General features: G+C 72.5%; 1 protein-coding gene across 1 annotated transcript; it reads right to left on the minus strand.

The window, feature by feature from the left end:
• Nucleotides 1-15190: 15190 nt before the first annotated feature.
• On the minus strand, nt 15191-19128 carry PCGF1 (polycomb group ring finger 1). Its single transcript, XM_083832873.1, has 9 exons — nt 18937-19128; nt 18268-18373; nt 17924-18076; nt 17012-17083; nt 16782-16890; nt 16231-16264; nt 15934-16020; nt 15750-15830; nt 15191-15364 (listed from the first exon to the last, which is right to left on the minus strand). Exons 1-9 carry the CDS (start codon nt 19030-19032, stop codon nt 15317-15319), a joined length of 786 nt encoding a protein of 261 aa, XP_083688999.1. The 5' UTR covers nt 19033-19128; the 3' UTR covers nt 15191-15316.
• Nucleotides 19129-20269: the final 1141 nt, after the last annotated feature.

The raw sequence follows: 20269 nt of genomic DNA on the forward strand, positions 1-20269 counted from the left end.
CCCCCCGCGGCCCCGGTGCCGCAGCCTTAAAGGCGCGGGGCCGGGGCGGATAACGGGGCACCGGGAGGAGGAGGAGCCGCGGGGGCGGGAGCCGGGAGCGGGGGAGCGGGGGGGGGGCGGGGGGGTCCCCGCCGCTCCGGCCCCGCGGGGCGGGGGGGGCTCCGCTCCCGGGCCGGTGCGGCTGTAACGGGAGGCAGCCGGGGCGCAGCGCCGCGCCACTGCGACCGGTTTTAAGAGCTCCTCGGGGGCGGCCCGCTAACCCCCCGCCGAGCCCCCCCGCCCGACCCGGCGGGGCTTTTGCCGTCGCAGAAATTTATTAGCTCCCCTGCTCTAAAACGCCCCATAAAAGCGCAGGGGCCGCCGCGTCTGGGAGTGATTAGGCCGCTTCGGGCGGGTTTTGGGTTTCAGAGCGCGGCCCGGCCGTAAACCCCCCGGTACAAATAGCTCCGTGATCCCGTCCGCTCGTAAAGGCCCAGGGACGCCCGCACACGCAGGTGAGCCCCGCCGCCGGCACCGGGACCGGTTTCCCAGGCGGGATTGGGACCAGGAGCTGTCTCATTGCCCAGAGGTCTCGATCCTTCCCAGGCCCAGTGGTGCATCCTAGGGGAATGCTGCCTGGGCGCTGGGCAGCATCTTCCCTGGGGGTCTGGGGAGGGGGCACCCAGCTATGGGAACAGGGAGGGAGTGGAGGACACCGTCCCACTGTCCTAGTGCCACCCCCAGGATGCTGCAGATAGGAGGGGAAAGGAGGGGCGAGGGGCTGTCCCCAGGAGGCAAGGAATGGCCTGGGGGCTCTCCCAGCTGCTGGGGGGAATGGGAAGGAGGAAATGCTGCAGCAAGCGGGGAGCAGCTCTGCTGGGTGCAGCGGTGAAGCCCTGCGCTGCTGGAGCTCATGTGGGCACAGGCTGGCCAATGTGCGGCACATGCAGCACTGGTGATGCACTTTTGGGGGGGCTTTGGAGAGGGGATCCTGCTCGGGCAGGGTGGGCTCGTGCCAGTGCCGGTGCCCTTCTGGGGTGGGTGATGCTCCGAGGGAGGGCAGCCTGAATGTGGGGAGGGGACAGCGGGGAACCCAGAGATGCTGCTGCGGGTGCAGGGGTCACCACAGTAATGACAGAAAATGAACCTGTGGGCTGGGGGCCGTGGGGGAACCGCGCCGGGCGGGTGGGAGCAGGTGCAGGGGGACCCGCGTGTGCCGCTGCTGGTGCTGGGGAGGGGGAGAGCTGAGGGGGGGGGGTGCTTCCAATGTTGCTGACAAAGGCAGAACGCGATCCCCTGGCTGGAAATTGGAGTTAGACAAATTCAACCTTGAAATTTCCTAGCAGCCGGAGCAATTAAACCCCGGGGCGGGGGTGGGGTGAGGGCTTGCCGGCGCTCCAGCCCTCAGCGTGAGATTTAACCAATTTCTGAGAGGTTTTAAAGCTGCTCTCGGGAAGTCCCCGTGCCGCGGCGCAGGCTGGGAGAGCTCAGGGCTGCCCCTTCCCCTGGTGCTGGCTGTGTGCTGCCGGATTGGTCCCGCTCGTGGGGGCACCCACGGCCCCCCGCACACGGTGCCGATGCGGCAGCGTCCATGTGGCTGCCTTGCAGCCTTTTGTCCTTTCCGCAGGGCTCGTGCGCTCAGCTGGCGGTAAAGAGACACGGCAAGGAGCCGGTGGTGCCACCTTCGCTGCACGTGCTCCTGCCCGGCTCTGCAGTGCCTGTCCCAGGGCGCGGATGAGCCAGGCCCCCGCTGCCTCCCCTGGCCCCTGACCCCGCAGGAGTTGCCCAGGCCTCGGCTGGGCCGCAGCGAGTGGCAGTGCCAGCTGTGCGCACTGTCCCCTCCGGCAGCACCGGGCAGCACAGGGGCACCGTGCCGGACCCTGAGTCCCAGCCACCCAGCGCAGGCAGGGAAGGGGCTCTCTGAGCTCCCCAGCCACATGTGCTGTGGGGAGAGGGGAGCTCTCCCCCGGGATGCTGGGGCTGTGATTCCCACGAGCTGCACCCTCAGCCTGCGCAGCCCTCTTGTGTTTGCAGCCTTCCTCACCCTGGTCCTAGCCCTGTGGGGTGGCTGAGCCCCAGCTCACGCCCGCGCCCTGTGCTCTGTCTCAGCTAATGCCCTGTGACACACACCAGGAAATTGCTGCTTAGGCTAATTCCTTGTTCTTGCACTGACCGGGGTTTGTAGCAGCCCTGCACCTCTGAATAAATCTCCCCCTGCAACTTCATCTGCTCTGGGGACCGGGACGAGAACTTCGCCTACGAAGCCCTGGGCCAGCGGTGCCTGGAGTTCAACACTGGGGCTAGGACCGTGGGGCCAGGACCTGGGCTGGTCACAGGGCTGCGTCTGGCTGCAGTGCTCACCCTGCTGGGACGTGAGATCCCCCCCGGCACGTGCCCCACACAGCCTGAACCAGGGCAGCTGTCGGGGGAGTGCACAGCCACGGAGATGGACACAAGGGCGCAGAGCAGCGTGCCACCCGCCGCCCCCTCCCTGCAGCGGGCTCACTGTCCTGCTCCGGCCCTGCTCACCATGGGCACACGGACTCCAGCTAGGCACAGAGAGGGCACTGGCCCCTGGTTCACACCGGGTGGGGAAGCATCGGCCCCAGCTGCTGGGAACAGGATGGGAAACGCGCTTCACCCCAAAGCAGGACACAAGGTGGAAAACAAAAAGACTTCTGAATTTTTGCAGGAAAATTTCAGCTTCCTGCTGAGCGGGGCAAAGCGCCCTGGCTGGCGGCCGGCCCAAGCTGGCCAGGCGCCCACGGCCCGGCGGGTGCTGTGTCCTGCACGGGTGCTGGGACAGAGCTGGGGTCCCCAACACCGTGGGGGTGCACACCCCCGTGCGGCTCTGCCAGCACCTGCCTCGTGTCCTGTATGTCACTCCCTTGGTGCAGGCCTGAGTGGGGGCAGCTGCCCCCAGCGCACCCGTGGGTGCCCCCAGCACGGCCTGGGACAGCCGAGGCGGAGCTCAGCGTGGCTCTGCCCCAGCAGCTGCGCAGGGTCTGCAGCACTCGCATCGGGAGCAACGTGAGCAGCGCCAGAGCACAGCTGCGCATGCACGTGTGAGGGTGTGCGTGCACACAGGGCTGTGTGAGCACATGCAGGATGGCGTGCGTGCATTGCATGGTGCCCACGCCAATGGCTGGGGGTTGCCCGGACGCCCCTGCCCAGGACACCCATGTCTCGAGGGCACCCATAGCGCAAAACGCCCATGGCGCAGGGGCACCCGTGGCCTGGGGTGCGAGCGGCTGGGGGGGCACCAGCGCGGCTTTGGGCACCCGTGGCCATGGCAGCCCTGGGAGCAGGCGGCAGGGACGCCCCACGCTCGGGTGTCTGCGCTGTGCAGCGAATTCCCCGTGACAGGGTAACGTGATTAGGGGCGGGAGGCGGCAGCTCAGCCCTCTAATATGCTTATGCCAAGGCACCGCGTTCTGCCCCTGATCTATTATTTAGTGAATCCATTTCAATAACGCAGGCTCCATGACGAACCGCCTGGCAGTAATTCAATTAGGGGCGCTCCCAGCCCCGCGCCAGAGTTAGAAATGCAGAGCAGTTTGCACATGGAAATTGCTTGCAAATGAATTTTCCTTTAATAAGGGGAATAGCTCGGTGTAAAATTAAACTGTCAGTAGCGGAGGCGCGCGGGGCATTACCAGGGGAGCTGCTGTGCGGGGCCTGCGCGCCCTGGTGCCGGGGGAGGAGACCCGGCCAATTATTGGCAATAAACACTCACCCGGCTCGCGGCTGGGGCGGCTGCGGCGAAGCAGCAACTGATGTGATTACACTCGCCCCGGGGAAACGGCGTATTAATGTGTCCGGGGAGCGGGGGGGGGCGCCGGGGATCCCTCGCCAGGGGTTACTGGCAAATGATCTATTCATTACCGTGCACTGACCTCGCTGCACGCACAAGTGCTGGGCGGACCCGCAGCTTAATCAAGCGGAGAGCGCGGCGGGGATGAGCGCTGGCGGGAGAGGACAGGGCAAGGAGTGGGCAGGGGCTCGTGCCCCCTGGGAGCTGAGGGGCTGGGGGCACCTGAAACGCGTGGGGCCGTGCAGGTGTGCGTGGTGTGCAGGCAGTGCTCACCCCCACGTCTGTGCTGTGTGCGTGCACCCCCAGCAGACACCCAGCGGCCCTGCGTGCGGCTGTGGCCGTGCACAGAGGTGTGCAGGCGTGTGACAGCCGTGCATGGGGGTGCACAGAGCTCCAGGCTGCAAACTGGGACCAGACGTGCTGGCAAACTGGGGGCCCCAGGCAGCGCCCAGCCCTGGGGAAGGCTTGGACCCAGCCCTGTGCGTGATGCCCCAGCAGGGACCAGGTGACCCCGCCGCAAGGACCCCAGCCCAGTGCCATGGGGGGAGCTGCCAGCCCCCAGCCCCAGCTGCCGCCCTCCCCCTGAGACCCCCCCTGCCACAGGGGCCTCCATATGGGCCTGGGCCAAACTCTAGCCAAATGGGCCTGGGGGGGGGGGTTGCATTTCAAAGCCTCCGGCTGTGAGCAAACGCTGCTCCCTCCTCCCGGGCTGCCTCCCAGCCCCGCGCCCCGCTGGCCCTGGGTCAGGGCAGGGCTGCTGGGGACAGCCCCGTCCCCTTTCCCAGGGACGGTGGGGGCAGCCCCAGCCCGTGGTGGCCTCTGGCACCCGTGGAGCAGCCAGCAGCGGAGGGATGGGAGCGGGGGATGCGCTGGCGAGGTGCCTGTGCCGGGTGGCCTCATGCAGGCCCCTCCACAGGGCCTGGGGATTCTTCCCAAGGGTGCTGGGGCGAGGGGTGCTGCAGGGGGAGGCCACGCTGCCCAGGGCAGAGAGGAGGGAGTGGAGGGGAGCAGGGACTGCGGCCAGACCTGGGGCTGGGAGCAGGCGGGGGCTGCGGGGAGCGGCCCTGGACCCCTGCCCCGCGGGGCCAGGCGCTGTCAGCTGCAGCAAGGCGAGCGTCTGCACAGCCTCCCCGGCGTGGGAACCACGTCCTGCCGCAGGGTCGGGCAGGGCCATTGTGCAGGGCTGTGCGCCCGCGCCCGGCGAGGGCAGGAAGCGGGGCAGGCAGCACCGTCTCCCCATTGCCGCTTCCTGCCCCGCGCCACAAATAGCCCTGCCCGTGCGACGGGGCAGCCAGTGGGGGCAGCTGCCGGGGGGGCTCTGCGGGACCCTCTCCCACTGCTGTCCTGAGCGCAGGGCAACCTCTGGAGTCCCCACGGCCCCCGGGGGTTCCCAGCCACCGTGCGGAGTGGGGGCCGGGTGGGAATCAGGGTCCCCTCCGGGGGGTGGCGGGGACGGGTGGCTGTGGGCCGGGCTGGCCCCTGCCCCGCTGCCGCAGCACCCCGGGGCCCCTGGGCGGTGTGGGGTGGCCGGGTGCTGCGGCGGGGCCGGCACGGCGACCCGCAGCCATGCGGATTCAATTAGGGCTGTGAGCGCAGGGACCCCAGCTCAGCCCCTCGCCGGGGCAATGAAATGAGGAAATGGCTCGTCTGAGCCGCTGACAGCTCTGGGCCGCGCTCGGAAGATAAACGACCGCGGGATTAAAGCTTCGCACGCTGACAGGGCGCACCTGAGTGAGGAGCAGGGCTGGGGCGGCCGCAGGCAGGGTGTCCCGGGACCCCGACACGGCAGAGGGGCCGAGGGGGGCTGGGGAGAGGGCTTCTGGGATGCCCAAGGGGCGAGGGGGACCTGGCACCTGTGGGGTACAGCCCCGGGAATGGGGGTCTGCAGCCACAGCGAGGCCCCTCAGGCACCCAGTGGTGCCGGGCTGGCAGTCATGCAGGACCTGCAGGGCACCGTGCGATCTCAGCCCCACAAACCCCGGCCTGGAGCCACCGCTCGGCTCGGTGAAGCCTCCCCAGCCAGGGAGCATGAGCTGGGAGCACCGGCACCAGCACCCTGGGGTGCTCAGGGCATGGCTCAGGGACAGCAGGGCTGCAGTGCCGCAGCGCTCTCCTCTGGTGGGACATCGCCCGTGGGGCATCCTCCAGAGACAGGGACAGGGACGGGGATGGGGACAGGGATGGGGTCAGGAGGCAACAAGTGAGGGTTGAGCTGCTCTGCCACCACCAGGGCTGCAGCTCCGCACACCACTCCCCACCAGTTTCCCGGAGCACGCAGCCGTCCCCACGCCCCACAGCGCAGTCCTGCCAGTGCCCCACAGCCCCACGCCCCCCTGCGGCCCTACAGAGCAGGCACCAGCATGCTGCCAGGCAGGGCTGGGCGCTGAGGCCCAGCACCAGGGTGCTGGGCACCCCACCGTCTCCCGGGGGGATCAGCGGTGGGCAGGGCGGTGGGGCGGCGTGCGTCGGCGCACTGAGCGCTGGGGCTGCAGCGTGGCGGCAGGCGGAGGCGCGGGGAAGGAGGGGGGGGTATCGATCGGGGCCGCCACGCAGCGGGTCAGTGATATCATTAACCCCGACAGGGCTGCCGGGCCGCGCCGCCGAGAGGTTAATTAAAAAGAAAAGTTCAACGAAACGCAGCAGCGGTGTCTGTGGGGGGGCTGGTGCGTCGGCACTGGTGCAGGCAGGCGGGCACGGTGCCGCTGGGGGCAGCCATTGATCGCCCCCCCCCAGCAGCATGGGCTGTCACTCAGGGCTGGGGGGGGGGGGGGGCTGTGGGACAGCAGGGGGGGACAGGCGGCTGCGGGGCGTCCCCGTCCCAGGGCTGCGGGGCTCAGCGAGGTGGGTGCTGGGGCCCTGCTCCGTGGTGGGGGGGCACCCTACGGGGTGGGGGCTCGGGCTGGAGCGGCCACAGCGCTGCCGGCGGGCAGCAGGAGGGCAGAGGGCCGCCATCCCCACCCCGTCCCTGTCCCCACCCCAGCACTTGCTCGCTGCCCCCCGGCTGCCACACAGACCCCCCCCGCCCGTGGGTGCCAGGGCTGGGCAGGGTGTGGGGCCGCTGGACTCAGCTGTGGGGAGATTTCCCCCTCTCCCCCAAGCCCCGGCACCCCCAGCCCCGCCGTGTCCCGCACGCTGCCTTGTGTGTGTCCATGCATGGGTGTGATTTCTGCAAGCGCACACGCGTGGTCGGGGTATTCGTGTGCCGTGCACGTGGGGGTTCTGTGCCTGCTGCCTGCGTGTGGGTGCTCGGGCACAGTGGGCATGCACCTGCCTGCACACCCCAGCTGCATGCATGCGCTCGGGTGCCTCTTGGGTGCAAGCCTGGGGCGCGTGTGTGCACGTGTGTGTTGCAAGTGGGTGCTCACACGCACGCTGTGGGAGATGTGGCTGCTTGGCAGTGAGGACACATCTGAGCATGGCTGCGTGTGCCGGTGCCTGTGCGGCACGTGGCGAGGGGGTGTGCGCCCGGCAGGGGTCGAGTGCTTCAGCTTGCGGATGTTTGCATGCGCACCGGTATTTGTGCACACACACACGTGAATTCGTGTGCGCTGGCACACGTGGGTGTAGGCATCTGAGTAGCACATGCAGCTGTTTTGTATGCTCACAGGGGTACTGCTGTGTGCACCAGCACCAGCAAACATGCTTGTGCCACCCTGTGCACACCTCTGTGTGTGTGTGGGGGGGACACGCTGGGCTCTGGGCCCTCCTGCCCCCCGCCGTGTGCCCCCGTGTCCCCAGCCTGCAGCCCCGACCCGGCCCGGAGTCCCCGCGCCCCCACGTGCCCGGCCGGGCGCAGCCCCGAGGGGGGGCTCCCGCTGCCTGCACCGCCGCCGCCCGCTCCCGCGCTCCCTAAATCAATTCCGGGGTTATTGAAACGCCGCGGCTCCGTCTGGCGGCTCAGTGCTTGTGGTCCCCGGTAATGTGGGGCCCCTCTCCCGCCCCGTTACCCGGTGCCGCGGCACCGCCGCGCTTCGGGGCCATCCCGGGCCTCGCGGCGGGGCCGTGGCCGCCGGGGGCTGCAGTGGGGGTCCCGCGGGGGGGTCCCGCGGGCGGCCCCGGCCCCGGGCGCCGGCTCAGGTGGGCGCCCCCCGGCCGGGCGTAATCGGCCCCAGCAGGGCCGGCCGGAGATGAAAGGGGCGCGCTGCCGGCCCATCCATCACCATGTTGGCTGTGCCTGCTCCCGCGGCCCCGCGGCCGGGCCCCGAGTACCTGCTCCTGACACGGCCCATATTTACGAGCCCCCCCGCGCCCGGCCGGGGACCGGCCCGCGCGTTTAATGGGCTTTGTAATGGCAAATTACAAAGTGTTACAAGGGGAAGATTAATCGGCGGGGCCGAGCCCGGCTCATGCCTGCGGGTAACCCGATCGGCCGGGCCAGCGGCAGGAATGCGGCGCTCCCGGCACGCTGACCCCGCTCTCCTGGGGACGGCCCCGGGACACGGGGGTCGCGGGGACCCACCCGTGCCACCGCGCCCACGGCCGCGGCCACGCAGCCCCGCGCCCCGCCAGGAGGGACGCGACCCCGGCCCCCAGACCCAGCTGGGTGCCGCTCCGGAGGTCCCTGTCCATGGAGAGGGCTGTCCCCAGCGTCCCCAGCCTAGCAGGGATGCTGTCACCGCGTCACCGTGCCGTGACCGTTCCCGGTAGGTGCCACCCGCTGTCCCCACGCCGCAGGCACTGTCATAGGAGGGCCCATCCCCAGGGACACCTGGGTCCCCCCCGGCCTGGGCCAAGCAGAGGGGCTTGGTGGGACTGGGCGGGCAGGCAGGCAGACTGCTGTCACCTGCACCCGGCCACGCCGTCCCCTGCTCCATCCCCTCGGTCCTAATGCCCCAGAGGTGCCCGGTGGCCACCCAGTGGGCTCTGTCTCCCCCCCCGCGTCCTTGCCTGGCACGGCACAGGGCACAGCACAGCATGGCACACGGCACATGGTGCAGCACAGCACGGCACAGCATCGCATGGCACAGCACGGCACGGCACGGCACGGCATGGCACAGCACGGCATGGCACGGCACAACACGGCAAGGCACAGGGCACAGCTGTCAGGCTCTCGAGTTACTGCGGCTGGGCTGGCCCTGGGGGTGCGGCCGGGGGGAGCAGGGCCTGGGGCAGGGAGGGGCAGGCAGGGGCAGGGCCCCCCCAGCGGGTCCCTCACGTGCTCTCTGCCCCCCTTGGGACAGCATGGGCCAGACCCTGGCCGGGCAGGGAGGATGCAGGACAGACCGGGGCTAAGAATAGACCTGGGCTGGGAGCGGGAGGAGGAGGAAGGATGGGGCTTCCTCTGCGACGGCTCTTCTTCCTCCCGCCCAGTCGCTGCCATGCGGCACGGCGCGGCACAGCCCTCGCCCTGCGCCAGGTCGGGGCCTCGCCGGGGACCCCAGGACAGCCTGAGCGTGGGGCGGGGAGGGGACCGCTGCTCTCATGCCTGCTCCCAGCCCTGGGGTCTCCCCTGCACGCTCCTGCCCACTCAGCATCCCCTGCCTGCTGCGGGGCAGAGCCAGCCCAGCTGGTGGCTTCTCCAGCGCCCAAAGTGGGGCTGGAGCCATCCCACGACCGCAGCGGGGAGCTGGGGCTGGGCAGGCACCCGCTGGCAGCAGGAGCCTGGGGTCCCCAGGCCCTGTGGCCACGGCCAGCGGGCAGACGGCCGGGGTGAAGGCTGAGGAAAGTGCCCTGGGCCGGGTGCTGGTGCAGCTGCAGGCGTCCTGTGCAGCAACGCAGCTGCAGGCGTCCCGTGCAGGGATGCGACCACAAATGTCCCACGCAGGGAATGCAACCAGGGGCACCCCCCGAGCTCTCCCTCCACAGTGCTTGCAAGAAGGGCTGGCAGCGGGTGCAGGACTGCAAAGCCTTGGACCAGTTCCGCAGGGCCCAAGTTCCTCGGATCAGCTCCACATGGCCCAGGCAAGTCTGGGGCTGGTGCCAGGGCTGGTGCTGAGCGCAGGCTGCCCTGCGTGCACCGGTGCTGCAGGGGCCTGGGCTGGGAACTGGGGGGCAGGCGCCAGCCCCGCTTCTCCCCGTGGCTGGGAGCACCGTCCTGGGCACGGAGCCGCTGGCTCCGCTGGGACCGGGGGCTTCCTGCAAGGAAGGTGGGACAAGGAGGGGAAGACAATAAAACCCAGGAAATGCTCTGAATAGCAAAGGTAACTGCTCCACCGAGCCCTTGTGCCGCCTCTGCGCTGAGTCAAGCCGGAAGCATCGGGCAGATGGAGCGGCTGGGCAGGGACTGGGGCCTGGGGGCCTCCGCGAGGCTGCCCTGTCCCCATTGCCATCGCCATTGCCATCCCCATCCCCATCCCCATTCCCATCCCCATCCCGCAGCCCCACACTGGACAGCACCCGACATGCCTCAGGCCGGGGCTGAGCCCTCACGCAGCCCTCGCTGCTAGCTGGTGTTTCCAGTCTTGCAGTGATTAGCCCTAAAAGTCTGACCCCACGTCCTCCTCGTTAAACCACTGCCTGTTTTATTGCTGGGCAGTGCGGTGGGGAGCGGTGGGGCAGTTCTGGAGGGATGGGGATGGGTTTGGGGACAGGGATGGGGATGGGGATGGCAGGGTGTTGTCTGTCCCTGAGACAGCCAGGCAGGGCTCCAGCACAGGGGATGCAAGGACAGGGGCACAGAGCAGGGCAGGGGACCCCCTGGCCAGGGGTGCAGACGCCCCCAGTCACGCCCTGGATCCCTCAGGGCAGGAGGGAAGGACCCCCAGGCACGAGGGCTCTGGGGCACCCCAGGTCCCGCACAGGAGCTGCCCGCGTGTCCTTCGGCTGCCCTTGTCCGTGCTGGAGGTGAAGCCCCGGCACCGGGCACCGCCCCACGGCTGCTCCGTGCGCACAGCACTCGGCCCCAGGGCATCGCCTCCCCGGGCAGGTCCCAGGCCAGCGTGGGCCCCGACGGTGCCCTCGTGCGGGGCCGGGGCTGAGGGTTACGGCCAGGCACGCTGCGCTCCCCCAAGCCTCCCAGCGCCGAGTGATTTATGGGCAGGGGGAAGCGCGCGGTGCAGACAGATCGGGCCATAAAACCTCGGGGCAGGAAGTCTCGCCAACTTCAAAGGCCGCACAGGGCTGTGGCCGCAACAATAGCGGGGCCGATGGGCCCAGCGCTGTGGCACCCGCGAAGGCAGGGCCCTGGGGACGCGGGTGGCACCGCAGCCCACGTGCACCCTGCACGTGCACCCCGAGCACGTCTGCACCCCACGCCTGCATCCAGCCCGCGCACCCAGGACACGCATCTGGCACATGCATCCCATGCGTGCACCCCGTGCGAGCGGCTCCCGTGTGGGCACTGCTGTGTGCACGGGGCTGGCTGCGGTGAGCCCAGCACCATGCCCTGTGGGCACTGAGCACCCTCCACGGTGGCCCCAGCCTGAAGACCGTGGTGGGGCACGCGGGGGTGGTGGCCCCAAGGCGCGAGCGCGGCCCCACACGTATCCCGGTGCGCATCCCCCCGCACCGTGCCCGGCGGCACGGAGGAAGGCAGGGTGGGGCGCGGGCGGCGCGGCCTCACAAACAAAGGGCTGGAGGAAATGCCGCCGTCCAAGATAAACCGGGAAAGGTGAGGGGGTGCCCTCCCGCCCCGCCTGGCCGTGCTCCCACGGCCTCCAGCCCTACCTCCCGTGCGCCCCTGCACGGGGCTGGAGGAGAAAGGCCTGGAGGTGCCGGCCCCAGCGCCCCTTGTGCCAGGGCAGCCACGCTGTCACTGCCCGCACCTGGTGGCGCTGGGTCCCAGGTTCATCCCTGCAGCCAAGGGCCGGGGCCAGGGCCGCTGGCTAGCACAGTTTTGGGGCTGGTGCAGGTCAGCCTGGGCTGCTCTGGGCTTGCTATGGGGCCTGCGTGGTCCCGGCACCCGGCAGAGGGTGGGGACAGGACTGCAGCGGGGGGGTGCTGGGGGATGCAGGGGGCTGAGCTCCATGTGCACCCCAAGCCCTCCCACCCCTCCATGGCTGCTGCTTTGATGCTCTGGCCGGGAGAGAGCCCTGCGTGGCCAGCACGGCTTTCCCAGGCCCTGAGGCTGTGTCCCACGGGGCTGGGGCTGCCGTGGCCCCTCCGTCCGCAGGAAGGTGCCCCCCCCCGGCCCCACTTTCCCACGGTGCCGGGCATCCCGGTGCCAGCCTCCGGTGCCCACATCCTCGGGAAGCCAGCAGGAAGCGGGCGCTGCCCCCCCACTCCGCCCAGGTCCACTCCCTCTGCGGGGGCTCGGCGGGGGCTGGTGCGGGACCCCAGGGCCGGGAGCGGCGGTGGCGCGGTGCCGGAGCAGGGCCGGCGCCGTGCCGGGGGGCGCGTGGGCACAGCAGGCCGGCCCGTCAGAACCGCACGGCGTCGTTTAAAGACGATCAGGCGGTGACAGGAATTAAATTGTGTTTTGATTTTCTCATTAGCCTAATCTCCAGCGCGCCTCGTTACGGGGTAATTTCCCCGCTCCGGCATGACAGCTCATTCCCACCATGACAGCCATATGCCAGCGTGCCCGTGCTGCGCACCGGTGGTCACCGGGGTGCCGGGGAGGGACAGCCGTGCACCCCAGCAGCTCCAGCACGCGCGCGTGGGTGTGACGTGGTCAGGGTGCAGGCTGCGGGGTGGCACTGGCTGGGCCCTGGCTCTTGTGTCCTGCGGCGCCCCATCCATCCGCGCCCTGCCGAGAGGCACTGTCAGGTCCCGCTGTGCGCGGGCTGGCAGCCGAGCGGGGCCCCGCAGCGCGGCCTGGCAGCTGGCCTGGCAGCACGGTGCCGCGGTGCTGGCAGCACCCAGCCGAGGCCGGGAGCCACGCTGAGGTCCACGGGGGTTCCTGGCCTGGGCACGGGGGTGTCGCAGGGCTGGCCCCACGCACCGGGTCCCCAGGCGCTGCCCCGCTCACCCCAGCAATGGGGTGTGAAAGCCGTGGCAGGCACGGGCAACTCATTTGTCTCTGTCAGGAGCCAGCACGGGAGACGGTGCCGCCGAAGCGTGGCGGGGACAGCAGCAGCGAGCGGGTGCTCGACACCAGCCCACTGCCCAGCTCGGCTCAGGACAGGGCAGCCACGCGGGGATGGGCCCCACGGTGGTGCAGCCGGTGCCAGCACCAAGCACCGGCAGCATGGGGGTCCAACCCCTGCACGACAGGGACAGAGATGGGGGGGGTGAAGCCTTCAGAGGGGCAGTGCCGTACCGCTCTGACAGGCACCACAGCCCCACAGCCTCCCTGCGGGGCCCAGGTGCCCTGGCAGCCCCTGCGGGACTCACGGCACCACCCATCTCCTCCCTGAGGTGCTGCCAGAAAGGGGGAACGAGCACAGCAAGGGGCGGGGGGGGCTTGGGGAGGGGGGCCAGCAGGATGGGGTACACGAGGCAGGGCTGGTGCTGCCTTGTACCCCGGGGCTACAGGGGCAGGGGCAGGGGCTGGGGGGCCATGTGGCGGTGGGGGCGAGGGGTCCCTCGAGGGCCGAGCCGTCCCGCTGACAGACGCGGCCCCTTCTCGAGGTAATCCTGCAGCTGAGCCTGTCCGTTACCGCCCGCACGGGGCCAGGGGCACTGGGACCCGTCTGCGCCCGCGGGGCCCGGCACGCCTGGGGCACCCCCATGTCGCCGTGAGCCACCCGCAGCAGTGTCCCTGTCCCTGCCTGGTGTCATTGTGCGGGGCTGCGGCCACCGACCCCGAGTCCCCCAGCCAGGCCCTTGGCCAGCCCCGGAAGGCTCAGGGCTCAGGACGGTCGCTGCCCCCGTCCTGAGCTGGGCTCGCTCCCGGGGACCCCACGCACGGGGCACCAAGCGGTCCCTCGGGTCCCCGCGTGGCCGCGGGGTGCCGCGGTGGGGCCGGGCCGTGCCGCGCTCCCCGGGCAGGGCTGCGCGGCCCCCGCCGCCCCCCGGATTAGGGCCGGGCGGAACGGGGGGCTCAGGTTTCCCTCTCTGCCGGGCTGGAGCCTGGTGCCATTAGCCCCCTCGGAGCATGACGGGGGGGCAGGATATCAAAGCGCCTTCGCCCCACGCTAAGCGGCGTGACCGCGGCTCGCAGCCGGCCCCGACGGCCGGGCTGGACGCGGGGCCCCGGCCCGGCCCCTGCCCCCCCCCCCCGCGCCCCGCCGCACCCCGGCACCGCCCGCGGCCTCGCGGGGCCAGGCAGCGGGCACGGGGGCTGCCGGCAGCCCGGTACCGTCCCGCGCCCCGCGGTCCCCGTGCCCGCCCCGTGCTCCCGGCACGCTGGGCTCGTCCCGCGCCCCCAGCCCCCCCCCCCCGGCCCAGCCCCCGCGGCGCTTGGTTTGAGGCTCCGGGGCCCGGCGCGCTGATAAGCGGGGGCGCGGGGGGCGCGGGATGCGCGGGGGAGCGCCCGGCCCCGGCCCCGGCCCCGCGGCGGTTTCCTGCTCTGCCAGAGCCGCTGCTGAAAGACGCGGGGGCGCCCGGCCCCCCCGGCCCGCCCCGCCGCCCGTCCGCCCGTCCCCCCGTCCCCCGCCCGTCCTCCCGCCCGCGCCGCCGGGGGTGCTGGGGGCGGCGGGGGTCCCGTGTGGCCCCCCCGGGGTGCGGGGCCGGCCCCTGCGCCCCCGTTCCCCGGGGCGCGCTTGGCGGGGGGGCCGCGGCCCGGGTGAGGGATGGCCGACAGCTGGGCGGGGGCGCGGGGCCGGTAACCGGATCCCCCCGCGGCGGCGGCGGGGTCCCGGGCGCGGGGTCACCGCGGAGCCGGGGGCGGCCCCGCCGCGCTGCTGCCGGCGCCGGGGTCCCGCGGAGGGGGGGGGTTCCCGCGGACACCCCCCGGGCTGACCGGGGACCGGGCCGCGGCGCGGCCCCGGGGCTCGGCGGCGGGGCCGGGCACCTGTTCCCCTGCCCCCTGCCCGGAGCGGGGCCGCAGCCGCCGGGCCGCGTTTGCGGGCGGGCCCCGGCCCCGCGCCCGCCCCCCGGGGCCGCCCCGCGCCGCCGCCCCCCCGCGCCCCAGATGGCTGCGGGAGCCCCCCCCGCGGCGGGGCCGCCCCGTTCCGCCGCTCCCCGGCGCCCCGGGCCCGTGCCTTCATTACGGCTCATTATGCGCGGGCGGCGGGGGGCGCGCCGCTCAGCCGCGTGCTGGCACGGGGGGGCCGGGCCGGGCGGGTGCCGCATCTGCGCTCGGCCGAGGGGCTGCGCGCCCCGGCACCGCGGGGAACCGGGGGGGGGGGGCGAGGAATGAGGCTGGGGGGGGGCCGGGCCCACAGCTCTGCCCCACGCCCCACAGCGCCGTGCTCACCGTGCGCCCCCCCCGGCCCAGCGCAGCTCCCCCCGGTGCACCCCCGTGGCCCGGCTCTGCACCCCAAAACTGCTGCTCATGGCCGAGTGCTGTGCACCCCCCGTACCTCTGCACCCTGTCCCCACGGCACCCCCCGGGCACCCAGCCTGGCCCCCCCACCAGAGGGACCCCAGCAGCAACCTCCCCACACCCCCCGCCACAGAGAAGGGAGGCACAGAGGATTTTCAACAGTTTTATTCAAAAAATAAACTCAAGCGGGGGGGGGTATTAAGTTAGGAGGAGTGGGGTAGGGGGGCGGGAGCAGGGCTGCGCTGCGGGGGGGGGGCAGCACCCGCCCCCAGCCCCTACCTCCTCTTGTCCTTGATGCTGTAGTGCAGCAGGAGGGGCGCGGGCTGCAAGGCAAGGGGGGGCGTCAGGACAGCGGCAGCACCCCCAAGCCCTGGGCCCCACCCGCCAGGGCCCTGGGCAGCGGTGACCAGCGCAGGGGCTGCTCTGTGAACTTGCCCACCCCCCCCGGGACGCGCCCCCACCCTGACCGGTGCGGGGACGCAGCGCCCGGCTCTGCGCCGAGCTGCCGCCCTGGCTGCGGCTGCAGGGAGCGGCGTTATCCATCCTCCTCCTCTCTCCGCTCCCCTGCTCCGCAGCCTCGGCCGAGTGCTGCCCCAGCCCAAACACCTCCCGGAGCCCCCCCGCACCCCCACCCTGCTCCATGCCCATCTCCCTGCCCAGGGCAGGGGGAGCGGGGGCACTGGGTGCCCGTCCCGCCGCGCCGCCCACCTTGCCGAACCAGCGCGAGAGCCAGAGCTGCTTCATTGTCATGTGGTCGGGGAGCACCTCGCCGCCGAACAGGATCTGCACCTACGCGTGGGGGCACGGAGTCAGCCAGGGCCTGCGCCCCCACCCAGCTCCCACCCAGGGCCTGCGCCCCCCTGGCCCCCACCCAGCCCCGGGCCCCACTCACATGCTGCAGTGGCAGCCCCAGGCGGTGACACAGGACCCTCCGCAGGTGCCGGATCTGCGCCCGCACGGAGCACCTCACGTACTTGTGCTGCAAGGGGCAGAGGGCTCAGAGCGGCGCGGGTGCTTGGCAGGGGGCCCCAGCCCCCCGCCCCCTCTGGGATCAGCACCGGGCCGAGCCCGAGCCCCTGCACCACAGGCACCGAGCCCGAGGCGGGGGCTCTGCCCGCCCCGCGGTCTGGGGCCGTCCCTGGGCACGCAGCAGCCCCCAGGGCAGAGCCTGCAGGCCCCGGGCGCTCACCTGCAGAACAGCCTTGCTCTTGTCCTTGCTGGAGCTGCAGAGGGAAGAGAAGGGGGAATTTGGGGGCCCCTGCAGGGGAGAAAGGCTGCGCCCCTCACCCCTTTCCCGGCAGAACCTGGGACAAGTCCGCAGGGGCTCCTGCGCCCAGCCCTGGAGGTGGGGGCTGCCCCGTGCCACACGTCCCCCCGCTCCCCCGTCACGCACGCGTGGAGCTGGGGCTGCAGCGGGGCAGGCGTGTGGCTGGGCTGGCAGCTGAGCTGCAGCCATCGATCCCGTTACAGCTCCCAGAGCTGCCACTTATTGACTTTGCTGTCGGGAGCCAGCAGGCAGCTGCGCAGCGCGCCCTCCCCAGCATTTATTAACGCTCGCAGCCGCCAGGCAGGGGCTGCTGCTGGGGGGAGCGGGGGGGGCAAGCTCTGCAGCGGGCCCGCGCAGCCCCACGGCTCGGCCGGGTGCCCTGCTGCCCAGCAGCGCGATGCACGGCCTCCGCGCTGTCCCTGTCCCTGCTCCCAGCCCAAGGGGCAGCGGCTCAGCGCGACCCCAGCACTCACCTCTGCTTCTCGAGGCAGAGCGAGACGTGCTCGTCGTAGCGGAAGTAGTGGGCACGGGAGTGGTCGAAGGTGCTGTAGGGGAGCCCCATGGGGTCACCCCCAACTGTGTCTGGGGAGAAGGGGGTGGCGGTCAGCTGGCGCCAGGTGCCAGGGCTCCGCACGCAGCCAGCTCCTGGCAGCGCCGCGCTCTGGCCCCGCGTCCCCCTGGAGCCCCCTGGCCCTGCGCCCACCCTCGCCGCTGGGCTGCGTCACCCGGTCGAGGCCGCGGGACTGGTAGAACTCCCGGATCCTCTTCTCTTCACCTGCGGGCGAGAGGCAAGCAGTGCTCAGGGCTGTCCCCTGCCCCCCCAGATTGTGGGGACTCCCCGACTGCCCCTCGCCCATCTCCCTGCTGCAGGGGGGTGAGCAGCACTGCCAGCGCCTGGCGCCCTGCGCAGCCAGGAGCCACGTGCCCTCGGCCAGCCCCACGGACCTGCAGCAACGCCCCCCCGTCTCGCACAGCCCCGTCCCTGCTCTCGGCGTCCCTCAGACCTGCTCCCGCTCTCCCCCCCCGCGTTCTGGGGCGCAGGGCCCACGCCGCACGCTGGCTGCACGCTCCCGGCGCAGCACAAGCACGTCTCCATCCCGCCGTGACAGCGCCCGGAGCCCCTCTGCCTCCCCCCGCTGCTGCGGCGAGCTGACATTTCCAGAGACGCGTCCCCAGCGCCTTCCCCATCCCTGTCCTGAGTGACGGCGGCTAATCTGGAGCCCCCCCGCGTGCGCCACTTTGCATTCATCACCACCCGCCCGCCGCCCGCCCTCGCTGCGCTGTCGCTCAGAGCCTGGCCCTGGGGACACTGCACAGAGCTGGCCCCGGCTCCCGGCCCCACGGCTCAGCACCGCCGAGCAAAAACCAGACACCAGCGCCCGGAGTGACGAGGCGGGGGAGCGGAGCTGGGCTGAGGCACCTCCTCGGCCAAATCCTGGCCTCTCTGCTCCGCTCCCTGCCGCATCCCTGCGGGGCATCTGAGGGGGTGGCAGCGGGTCCCCTGCCCACGTCGTCACTTGGGATGTGCAGAGCCGCAGCCCGGCACCGCTGGAGCCCCCCCGCAGCGCCCGCTCCCCAGCCAGGCTCCTCGGGGGCGCAGCCCGCAGACACTCACTCTCCTGCAGGCCAGGCACCAGCTTGTAGACGATGTCCTGCATGACGCGGTCCAGCTTCAGGTTGAGCAGCGGCTGCGTCTCGTGGATCTTGGTGTTGCACATGGGGCAGTACTTGCTGGTCTGCAGGTACTTCACGATGCAGCTCTTGCAGACTGAGGCCAGAGGGAGGGGATCAGCGGGGCCGCGCGCCCCCAGGCGCCGACCACGGAGCTGCGGGCGCGTCCCCGGGCAGGAGCCACGGCCCCAGGGCAGCGCCGGCAGGCGGGGCTGGGGCTGGGGCGGGGGGGGCTCCCGCTACCCCGCTGCCCGCAGCCCAGGCCGGAGCCGCCGCGCGGGGACTCACAGGTGTGCAGGCACTCGGTGATGGTGGTGGCGTCGATGAAGTACCCGGCGCAGAGGCAGCACACGATGTGCTCGTTCAGCTCCTTCATCTTCACCTTCACCTCCTCCTGCGGGGCGCGGCGGCGTCACCCGGCCCCACGGCGCGGGGCCCCGGGGCGGGGGTGGCCCGGCGGGCGGCGAGGGGCTGGGGGCGCCCCGCGGCCCCCCATGGCCGCCATCACGGCTGCCAGCGCAGCGGGCGGGGGCTGGCACCGGGCACCCCCTGCCCGCGGGGCCGGGGCCGTGTGGGGCCAGGGAACGGCGCTGGGGGACCGCACCCCGCCCACCTGGCCCCGCCCCCGCACCTGGCCCCGCCCCCGCGCCACGCCCCCTGGCCACGCCCCTCACACATGTCCCACCACCTGCGCCTGGCCCCGCCCATCACCTGCGCCCCGCCCCCCGCACCTGGCCCCGCGCCCGCCCCGCCCCGAGGCACGCGCCCCCCGCCCCCTGAGCACGCGCCCCGCCCCCTGACCCCGCCCGCCCGCGGCGGGGGCGCCCGGCGCATGCGCAGCGCGGTGGGGACGGCGCCTGCGCGGCCCCGGCGCCCCCCGAGCTGCGGGCGCGGCGCCTCTTCCGCCCACGCATGCGCCGGGCGCCCCCTCCGGCCCCGCCGCCCGCCGCCGCTCGCCTCGTTCCGGAGCGGGTCCATCTTGTAGACGGCCTGGAGCTGGTTCCGCAGCCGCATGGCGATCGCCATCGGGCCCCCCTGAGGAGGCGACGCCATCTTAGAACCTCCTCCGCCTCCGCGCTCACTTCCGGGTTCGGGGCGGGGCCGGCGCCACGCGCGGCGCGACTACAATTCCCGGCGTGCCCCGCGCGCCTCGCCCGGTGCCGGGAGCGGCCGGGCCAGGCGCGAGCACGGGCGCCCCCTGGCGGCCGCGGCGGGAAACACGGCCGGGCGGCGCGGCGCTGGCCCCGGTGCTGGCCCCTGACCCCGCGGGGCCGAGCCGAGCCGAGCCGTGTCGTTCAGTGCCTATCCAAGCCGTGCCGTGCCGAGCCGAGCCGTACTGATCGCGCCGTGCGGAGCCGAGCCGTGTCGAGCCGTGTCGTTCCGTGCCGGGCTGAGCCGTGCTGTGCCCGGTACTTTGCCCCAGGCGCCCTGTCCCCCCCGAGCACGGCACTCCCCGGGCTGATGGCGGGGCCCAGTCCCGGAGCCTCGCGCCCCCCCCCGGGCCCTCCACGTGCCTTCCCCCCCCCACGTGGCCGCCCCGCCGCCGGCAGCCAATGGGCGGGGGGCGCCCTGCGCCGCGGCCAATCAGCGCCGGGCGTGGTGCCGCCGGCAGCCGGCAGGGGGCAGCAGGGCACCGCGGGAGGGGCGCGGGGGGGGCGCCGGGGGGAGCGGGGGCACGGGGGGCAGTGGGGGGGCACCGGGGGGGGGGGCGATGGGGGCACAAGGGAGTAATGGGGGCACGGGGGGGAGCAGGGGCACGGGGGGCAATGGGGGCACCGGGGGCGATGGGGACAGCGGGGGGCACGGGGGGCACCGGGGAGCGGGCTGTGGGGGGAGTTCCCGACGGAAGGGGAAGGGGGGAGATGGAGAACGGGGGTCAGGGGGGCAGCGGGTGGGCGCCCGGCGGCGGGGGGGCTGCTGGGGCACGCACGTCCCGCCGGGGCACGCCGCGCCCTGCCCGCAGCCCCCGGCCCCGCTCTGCCGGGGGGGGGCCGCCGGTGGGACCGGGCCGGGCCGGGCCGTGCCGCGGGGCCGCGCTCACCTGCGGGGCCGGGGGCGGTGCGGGGGGCAGCGTGCGGGGCTGGCTCTGGGGGGCTGGGGCTGGGGCTCGGGGGGGGCTCGCGGGGGCTCGGGGCCGGGGCCGGGGCCGGGCGCTCTCCGCAGCGCAGCCGCCGGAGCCTGGAGCCGCGCTAATGGGGGTGATTGGATCAGGGCTCTGGAGGGGAAGGAGCGGCCCCGCTAATGCAAAGCAGAGGCTGTTAAGGGCCGTAATGGCTCGTTACGGTTACGA

This window comes from Anser anser, assembly GCF_964211835.1.
Source record: "Anser anser genome assembly, chromosome: 4".
Lineage (NCBI taxonomy): Eukaryota > Metazoa > Chordata > Aves > Anseriformes > Anatidae > Anser > Anser anser.

Coding starts and splice junctions, on each gene's coding strand:
- PCGF1 (XM_083832873.1), bottom strand. CDS start 19,032: ATGGCGTCGCCTCCTCAGGGGGGCCCGATGGCGATCGCCATGCGGCTG. Junction 18,077..18,267: donor CACCGAGTGCCTGCACACCT/GTGAGTCCCCGC, acceptor CTCTGGCCTCAG/TCTGCAAGAGCTGCATCGTG. Junction 17,084..17,923: donor GGTGCCTGGCCTGCAGGAGA/GTGAGTGTCTGC, acceptor TCTCGCCCGCAG/GTGAAGAGAAGAGGATCCGG.